We start from the raw sequence: 9,482 nt of genomic DNA on the forward strand, positions 1-9,482 counted from the left end.
GACCCCCACATATTTCTATTTGACATTCGTAAATTCACCGATTAACAAAGACGTTTTTAACCTATCTTCAGGTACTGCACCAGGAATGTTTTCTGAAAGAATAGTACCCATGGGCCCACTTAATTGTGATTTTCTGTAATGTAGTAACACAAGTAAAAAAAGATTTGCTTTTTTTGTGCAAAATACTGTCTTCAGTATATTTCTTGTGTTTGAAACAACAAATGATGACTGTCGGCCGCATAGACCCCAAAAAAGCATTAAGCTAATAATACAAGGCAAAATGGCAGCCACCTAAAATGGAAAATGTGTGCTTGGAATAATACAAGATTCATACTTGATTACAGCCAAAATGATATATTAAAGATAAAGTACTATATACACAACAATAGTGACAAGTTTTTGATAATTCATAGAGAGCAATATCCTCATCAGCATCTTCTGGTATGTTAAAGAAATGATTTTCCTTTTTTCTGAGAGGGGGGGGCAGGATGTGGTTATTATTGCTTTAAGAAACCCTGAGACCAGGAAGTGCGTCAGTTGAATTTGCATAACGGTGACCAGTCATCTAAGTGACCCAGCTGTCCATGCGAAGACGCTTGGTCGCCGCACTCTCGTCAGCCTCCGAGCGAGCCACAGCCAGCGGGAGGAAGTCAGGGCGACGGCGCGGAGGATGCTCATTCCGCTGAGCGGCGCCCTCGGAAGGAGTCGAATAGCCACGGGGGGGAGGCGGAGAGGGGGGCTCGTCCTTGATGCTGATGTTGCTGTGGTTGTTGGTGGTAGGATGTAGGGATGAGACTCTAAAAAAATCAAATAAAACATTTGTAACATCGTGGCAAATATATTATTTTAAAACAGTTTGAATAAATGATCCTGATTGAGTGAATTACTGAAAACAATTAGTTATTAATTACATTATTTATTAAAAGAGTACGAAAACGAATAGTTGCATCTACACAAACAGCTGATATACAATGCAACACAATTTATTTAGGCAGTTTTCCATTTGTCACAAAAAAAGACAACTATATATTACCATGTGAAGTTTGGTTGTTTGAAAAAATATTTTTCCTGAATACATCTTCCGTCTCAGAAAACTTGTTCCTTATGGTCAAGAAGCAAACAGAAATACAATTCCCATCATGCACCGGGAGGGAGAACAGACCAATTGCGGGGAGGTCACATGTGACGTCACAAGCAACTATAAAATAAGCACGCAGCCTTTCTCACTCCCTTTTCTAGAACAAATCTCGGGTTGTGAAGATGAGGCAAAAGAACGAAACGAATGTAAGTACAGCTCGCGTACAATCATTCGCATCATTGGCGATGTTGTGGTAGTTGAACGTTTTTGTATCTAGTGGACTAAAAATCGCATGAAATCATATTTGAAACAAGAGCAGAGGCTAAGCTAAAGCTGGGCCACACACCACGTGGTCGGCTACTTGCTAGTGTTAACATCTTGGCCCGTTTTTTTGTGCGTCATAAAGCAAAATATTGTAGAATACAATACAATGTGTCGCAACCATCCAGTAAGGCTCCGATCGAAGCCGTTGATGCTCTTTCAGTAGCATTCTTCGGTCAAACGGAAGCCGAGAAGAAAACTTTCATTGACGGTCGCTGTTCAGTTCCATCAAATAACTGAAACCGCAACAATTTTTTGGAAGGACATTTCTAACCTGTATAACAACCAACAAGTCCAAAAGATCTAAAAGCATTGTCTTTTTCTGCAGGTGTTAGGCTCGTGAATGTCTGAGGACTACAAATCAAAGGTATGTGTGACTTCTACAGTAAACAGCACAGTGGAACTGCTGCCATTATATAATTACATTTTGAGCAGGCTGTTCCTCGAGGACAGAAAAACAATCGAAGTTGCATATTGCAAATGCTCAAACTAAAAAAAAAATAAGAAGGCAAAGGCAGTACCATAGTGCATCCTTCTCTGGCGATGATGACCAACTTGCCCTCACTGAGATCTGTGACTGACTTATTTTTTTCCCTGAGCCACGTTGTAATCAGTTACCCGATTTGATCAATGTAATCTCATCTAATAGTCAATTTCTCTGTCTTAAAGGTGGAAAGTCTTCAGTGGAAATCATCAGGTAAATCTAAAATTCGAGCAGTAGGCTTCTGGGTGAAAATTTCAGGATGAACAAACCTAAAACTACCTAAATGAAAAGGTCTTGTAGCGTTATGGTTAATCCTGAAATATAACCACAATGAATGTGTTTTGTGCATGCAATTGCTAGCGGCTACAGGCCTTGTGTGTGGCCTGTGTCCTTCTGATGTATGCAAGAACAAATCGGGGCAGTCTTTGACTGTGCTGACTCTACCATGGCAGCAACAGCCACTCAATTGTCCTACAGATCAAGAATAGTGTTATTTTTGCACAAAGTGCGTTGTGTTAAAACTATTTTAAAAAATGTTTTTGTTTTTTTTCTGTCTAGTTTTGCCAAGTGTTTGAGGCCGACACTTTGGGTAAGTAATTTGTTATGGTTTATGCAGTTTTTTTATGATCTATGATGACTTTTACAACAAGAGACTGTTGGATGAGTCTTGCGGATATGGGACTGAGATCTATCCTACATGTATGAATATTGTTTAAATGCCTTTTAAAATGACACAAAAAGTGACCCTTTTTTTGTTCCTCTCAGGTCTTTGGACGTCACCTGGAGCTGTTTCATGCTAGCTTGAGTGCTTTAATGCAACTTGTATTGTCTAATGTAATTTGTATTTGTCAATAAAATATTTTTTAACGCGATGCTGTTTCTTGGATACACTGCTCAAGATAAATGGGGTTAGTCATGTAAATGTTCTTAGGCAATCCTAGAAAGTCTTGGTGTTGGCCAAATGACTTTGCAACCAATTGCCCCCCAAAAATATTCTAGTCTAACAAATGTAGCTGGTGTTTTTGAAAAATAAGTATATGATCTTACCCCGGCGAGGTGTTCATCTGTTGCCATGCGGTCATGGAGTTTAAAGGAGCGAAACTTGACAGTTCAGCACTGTTCAGTTCATAATCTGACAAAAAAAAAACATTCTTACCCACTTGGAAATATTTTTGTACATTTAAGAATGAGTACTAGTCATTAAACTATACGGAATGTAGATAATTTTCCCGCTGCTATCATAGTGTCAGCATGTGTGTTATACCGTTGTACGCAGAATTGATGGTGCTGTAGAGCAGGTTGTGCTGCGTCAGGCTGGGGGTGCTGATGGAGACCACCGGTGTGCTCAAAGCTGAACTCGAATGACACGGTTCACCCTGAAAACACGCAACCGTCACAAATACATGTCGGCCATGGAAAATAAAGACATTCTTAAACATTTCTTCTCTCAAGTCTGACATTTCCTGTCAATTATTCAACCTAATTGAGGCAAACTCTTCGCATGCCATTTCTGACCACATGGTGGCGGTATTATCTATATTTTCCTTTCTGATCTCATTGATGAGAAGGCTCCAAGTTTTCTTTAAAAATAGTTGGGGATAATGATTTTGTGTTTAACCACTAAAAGTGCAGACAAAAATGACAAGACTGTAAATCATTTTTTGTACACAAAGTATAAAATAAGCAGACAAATGTCCATTTTTTTTTTGGAACCACAGGAAGTAGAAGTTTGCGTGGGTTTGATGTCGCTGTGATGACCGCACCCTGGATGAGGTCATCTGATGTTGCAGCGCACAAACCCATGTGCGGGTGACAAATCACGCATAATCACCGATAGTGTAGTTTTCACATCGCACGGAAAGAATTCCCGCTCACGGACTTTAGATGCAATCAAGTATTTTGATGCATTCATTTTTACAATATTCCTTCATTTTACAAAAATAGGAACTCATGTATTTAGGCTTTTTAAATTTCAAAGTTACATATGAAAACAATATTTAGAGAATGGAATAATAGTGTTTAAAAATATATTTTTGTTTCAAAGTTAAAACCTGCTGGACAAGTCACAAAAGAAGCAACACACACACGTACCAACGTGGCCATCCCAGCTTTGGACGCAGGGACGAGCACTCGCAGGTCAGACTTGCGTGCCGACATCGGCGATTTGGGCGGGAGGATTTTTCTAGATGATTCCACAAAGCCATTCACTAAAAAAAAAAAGTCCAATTTTCATCATCATAACTTGAAAAAGCTCAAGAGCAGCAATGCGCCAGTGCAGTTATTTATTATAGAGGAGCTCACACTAAATTATTGAGCTTGACGTTATATAATGTCAGCCCCCGTACGAGGGGCGGCCGGCCTTTGGGGAGGGTGAGCACAAAAGTGAGCAGGATGAAGATACCGAAAGAAGAGGACGCATTTAAATGGCTAAAAATGGCTGCCACACTCAGGAGCGACATAACATTACGACAACTCAAACCTTTGTCTGTGAGACTGTCAAGAAGAACATACCTTCTGGTCCAGATCCGTTGTGCAGCATCAGATCAGAACTGCTTTGCATGTCACCTGAACGTAACAAAAGTTGATGGTGTCAAAAAATACACACACAGAGTTCGTTGTAGACATAACGAGTGAAGCCACAAGTTTTCTGTCGTATTGAATGCAAAATAAATTGTGTCATTGTGGTTCTAACACATAATGACAAACGGATTGACTAACCAAACACACACACACACACACACACACACACACACCTGTGTTGGTGGTGCCGGTGGACCTGTGTGTGGCGTGGATGTTCCTGTGCGGTTGAGCGTGATGCGACGCCATGGCCATCAATCGCCCGTCACTGCTTCCTCCTCCTTCCAAGTTTTGCTGCGGTACGCTCGACGACTACGGACAGGCGACACCAGGATGTCAACACGTGCTATGACCAGATCAACTGACTGGTCTGAGTGGATATCAAAAGTCTACACAAACACCAGATTTTGTTGAGATCACAATAAGTGTAGATGGTTTCAGCAGACATTAATATCAATCTTCATGAGAAGATTGTGGATAAGTATTATGGGGGAGGAGGTGTGGTGTTACCCACCATCTTGTGGCTCCTGATCATGTGGTCAAAGTCGTCGTTGATTTTTTTGTATTTGGCTTCAGTGTTTGGTGTCAGGGCATAGGCGGCGCCGTCTGCCGCGTCGGGGCTCTCGCAGCCTCGTTGCTCTTTCTTGTTCAGCGCCTTGGGGAGGAATATTAAATGCAATTTGTAGATAAGCAAAAAAAAAAAGTCCTAGTTGTCGTCAGCGGTGGTGAATTCTTTGAAACTTCATGACAAGTGATGACGCGACAGGCGTCATCATCACAGCTGCACTTTGGTCACTCACGCAAGTCGTTCTCGTGCCGAATGGTCAGCAAAAGGTTTTTTGGCGGCGATGACGCGAGCTGGAGTCAAATGTCAGCGCTTTGCAAAATATTTCCGTCCGCCTTGTAAACCACGTCCGGGCGTTACGCTAACATGCGATACACGCAAGCAAATGAAATCGAGAGCGGTTGGCACAGGTGCTTTCTTGTGGTTAGCAGCGGCTTAACGGCTGAATCTCATGCTCGAGTGAGGGTGAGCAAAGTATGGCTCGGGGACAGCCATGTTTTGGAACCCGGCCCGACGAGCGTGACCAAGAGCACAACAATGAGCTCCTTTTAATTCCCATCTATTCAGGCTAAGTCTCACCTCCACGATGTCTGCGTTGGTCCTGCTCTCGTGGGGCTCGTTGTACTCGGTGTACTTGAGCAGCACCTTGTCCATGTCGGTGCTGGCGTACTGGAACAGCTTGTTGGAGCCGTTGAAGACGATCAGGGCGATCTCGCAGTCGCACAGCACGCTCAGCTCGTACGCTTTCTTCATCAGGCCGAACTTTCTCTTCATGAACGTCACCTGCGCACACCGTTAAATGATTGTTAGATTGTGTGATTGTTTTTGGCCCTAAAATTAGTTAATTTAATCATCATTATATTAATTGTCATTTTTCAGATCAATGATAGATTTAATTCTGACTATTAATGTCATTTTTAAGGGTATTTCAAATGAACACAAGCGCTGTCTACATACAGCACACAGATGGGTAACCAAGAAAAAAAAAAAAAGAGAAGTTACTAAAAGCGGAAGGCAAAGTGTGTAAATTTAGACAAGGAGAATATAAATACACATCAGCCTACATCCAACTCGGCCAAGGCAAACTTTGATGGGATGTAAACACCGCCGCATCCCACGACGCCACGTACAAGCGCTCCTCTTTTTAAAGCAATTTCTCAGGTACGCTTCCGTCAAATTCCAGCAAAAAAAAAAAAAAGAAGGAACAAAACATAACGCTGCACTACAGAACAGATAAAGCGACATTCCTGAAATAGGGAAGTAGGAGCTCAGCACACAGCCCCCTCCAGTCATGGAGACGCTCCGGTCCAGACGTGCAAACATTAAACACAAACACATATTTATTTCCTCGCCCGCGTGGCTATTTACAGCGCCGCCACCTCGCTCGTAGACAGGCCGCCGTTTGTTGCCTGATATATTTAGCCAGCGTCGCACCGCGTGGGATTCCAGCGGGCGGCGGCGGCGGCGGGCGACGCCGAGCTCGCCGGCAGACGTCCGGGAGAGAAGAAGGAAGAGTTGTGTGTCCCGCCCTGAAAATGACAGGGTGCCGTCCCGACCCGGCTAACCCCAAATTGCCATCCTTACCGCTGAAAATGTTGAGAGTCCACAGAAGGATCCTTGAGGGATTCCTTTGCAAAGCATCGAGTATTTGCTGTACTATTTTTAACAGCAACATCAACAAGTTAATTAGCACCCAAACCACAAGCAACAATGTTGACAGACGTTTGTTTACATTACGGAATCTTGATTTTTCTACATCAAGTACTGGAGCATAAAAACGGGCGGATCCTGGTTTTCAAGCATTGATGCGCTTGTTTGGCAGTTTTACACGAGTATTAAATGACATGTCAAACTCCAGTCCAAACCAAAAGCAAAGTCACTGACCTGCCGGTTCCTCTCATCCATGATGCGGGTGATCTGGATCTTCTTACGCCCCATTTCCAGAAAAATAAACGATGTGCGCGAAGCGCCAAGATGGAGAACGATGGAGAACGAGTGAGCGCCAGTGGAGGTGGTCCTCAAAGCATGGTAACCTGTCTAGACACATAAAATGACACTAAATTGACAATCACATTAGTGCTGGAGATGTAAATGATATGCAAATGACAATGAGATTAGCTTTTAAATCTCAATCAAGCACACGTCTGTCATCACCTACCTCGCCTCACCCTCCCGTCTTCAAATCCTCCTCAGCAGGAGTGTCTCTCCCTTTTAGAAACAACTTTAGGGCTGATCTTGCCCTTTTTTTTTTTTAATCCCGCCTCTCCCAACACTTCCCTCTCTGGTCTTAATCTCTTCCTGTTTTGTAGTCTAGTGAGGTAATTTATTTCTCACGTCCCTGGCTGGATTACAGTCACGCTGAAATGAAGATGCCGCAGAGTAGCAGCACCGCCTCACCGCAAACATCCATCAGTTGAACTTTCACAAAAGTGTGCAAACGTTTGTTTGCTTGCAGTGCTAATGCTAGTTTAGTTTGCGAACTGGGCTCATACGTGTCAAAATTAAATCTAGCTAGCTGGTTTTTAAACTGCACACTTCAACGTGAAAAGAGATTTTATTTTGAGGTCATATCACCCAGCCCTAAATGATGCTGATGTCGTTTTCCCACTGATGTCATATGGCGGCGGTGCAGATGTGTGGCGTGTTCACATCACTTTTAAATTACACGCTTGCCTTTATGAGCCCAATTGTAAGTCCAAACTTGACCGCACGGGAGAAAATATGTGTCACGAGAAACCTGTCATGTAATTAGCATCATATAATATAATAATGTATTATAAAACAATGATCCTTTGAAAACATATAACCAAAGCCACACTGAATAATGTATTTGAGGTATGTCCAATTATTTAAATACAAAGTTTGTGGTTTTATTATCAATCAAAACTAGATGACAACGATGACAATATCCACCATTAAGAAGAACATCATGAAAGGTGCTAAGAAATGAGAATGATGACTATTATTATTTTAGGAGTCTTCATTATGATCATAGCAATGGTACGAGCATCATTTGGGTGTCCTCAAAAGTGCTATTGGATGTCATGTATTATTATTATTTTCAATAACGTAACAAGACAAATTGCCATCATTAACAAAGCCAAAAATCTGCTAGCCCATAAACTGTCACACTCTACTGCTCCCTAGTTCAAACATTTACATGCGATGGTTTGGGGAAACAACCACAAGCGCTCATTAATCATAAACCACACCATTAAATAAAAGCAACAAGGACTATTTGCATCTGCGCAGATTTAAAACAAACAAAAAAGCATTCAGTTCATGTATATATATATATAAACTTTCTTTTCACTGTACAAAAGTCTCCGACATCAATACAGTATTAGACTAAATACGTTCTTGTGATCGCATTGGTGATTGGCCCCCAAAATCCTGATCGTGTAAACAAAAGCTTTAGTTTCGTAATAGGGTAGAGAATTACTGATGGAGAGGTCAACAGTGCCGCAATGAAACAGCTCAACATGGAAAAGTTTGTGCTGTGAAACTGAAACAGTTCAATAAGGAAATTTATTTCAAACCAGTTTAAAAGAATGTACACACTGTATACACAATGCACGTGTATAATTGGGCGCAGTAAATAAGTATATACAAGTGAAAATTGTTACTATTCCTGTATGTCTGCATTTTATATGCATGACAGCATGTCGTTGAGTTTGCACGGAAGCAGAACGTTTAATTAATTTTAATAGGGAAAGGTTATGCTTTACAGTCACGGGATCAAATTGATAATGCAAGTTTGTATTTGATTTCATACTTATTTGAAATAAATGTTCAGTCAATCGACAAATAAAACGCATTATTATTATTTTATTATTATTAAGAATTGTAAAACATGGTCTGCGCTCTTGATGTTCCCAACTTCCCATCCCAAGTTAGCATGACTTTTTAAGGCAAAAACATCATGAGGAAGCGAGCATCCTTCATTCCTCGAAGCTAACGCGGCTAGCCGGCTAACGTCACCGCTGGTTCACACTCAAAAGTTGCTTCACTGCTGCCCAAAGTGTCCTGAACAACATGTTCTCGCTCCGCGGTGTGATTTAAAGTCCAAAGTGAAATACCAAAACATTTTTTCAACTTTCCGAACAGCGAGTTCGAGACGTCAACAGTCGGGTTGTTTTTATCGGCATAAAAGAACGACAGACTCAAAGCCGACTGGAGTTCACTCACCGTCGCCTACTTTCGATGAAGACGAAGGAGAAGATGAAGGGGAGAAGGAGAAGATGAAAAAGGACGGAATAGAAGAGGGAGTCAGTGGGTGGGAGGGAGGAGACGACTCGACCGCTCACACGTTCACATCCTCCCCGCCCGAGGAAGCTCACGCTCGGACTGCAAGCCGCGCCCACCCCGCTGTCGTCTCCTTGACTACGCGACAGTGCGACGTACTTTTTCCACCTTGAAAAGTACTCGTCGTTACTCGCCGAGTACTACAGTACTTC

At 42.1% G+C, this 9,482-nt stretch overlaps 1 protein-coding gene, 1 long non-coding RNA gene and 1 other non-coding gene across 4 annotated transcripts; 2 read left to right on the forward strand and 1 right to left on the reverse strand.

Moving 5' to 3' along the window:
• Positions 1–338: 338 nt before the first annotated feature.
• Positions 339–9,396, reverse strand: LOC148401131 (myocyte-specific enhancer factor 2A-like). Of its 2 annotated transcripts, none has more exons than XM_088370166.1 (10): positions 9,214–9,396; positions 6,910–7,058; positions 5,605–5,808; positions 4,975–5,115; positions 4,637–4,772; positions 4,395–4,448; positions 3,975–4,090; positions 3,148–3,259; positions 2,931–3,015; positions 339–797 (listed from the first exon to the last, which is right to left on the reverse strand). In XM_088370166.1, exons 2-10 carry the CDS (start codon positions 6,961–6,963, stop codon positions 566–568), a joined length of 1,134 nt encoding a protein of 377 aa, XP_088226292.1. In that variant the 5' UTR covers positions 6,964–7,058; positions 9,214–9,396; the 3' UTR covers positions 339–565. The 2 variants fall into 2 exon arrangements, with proteins under 2 accessions (XP_088226292.1, XP_088226291.1); XM_088370165.1 differs by having other exon boundaries at positions 6,910–7,062.
• On the forward strand, positions 1,199–2,755 carry LOC148401132 (uncharacterized). The gene is made up of 5 exons (XR_015857372.1): positions 1,199–1,284; positions 1,728–1,766; positions 2,069–2,096; positions 2,442–2,472; positions 2,649–2,755. It is a non-coding gene; the product is annotated as an uncharacterized LOC148401132 (long non-coding RNA).
• On the forward strand, positions 1,528–1,668 carry LOC148401133 (small nucleolar RNA SNORA16B/SNORA16A family). The gene has a single exon (XR_015857807.1). It is a non-coding gene; the product is annotated as a small nucleolar RNA SNORA16B/SNORA16A family (small nucleolar RNA).
• Positions 9,397–9,482: the final 86 nt, after the last annotated feature.

The sequence above is a fragment of the Syngnathus floridae genome, chromosome 3 (genome assembly GCF_059516105.1).
Source record: "Syngnathus floridae isolate MCC-2025c chromosome 3, RoL_Sflo_1.0, whole genome shotgun sequence".
Classification (NCBI taxonomy): Eukaryota; Metazoa; Chordata; class Actinopteri; order Syngnathiformes; family Syngnathidae; genus Syngnathus; species Syngnathus floridae.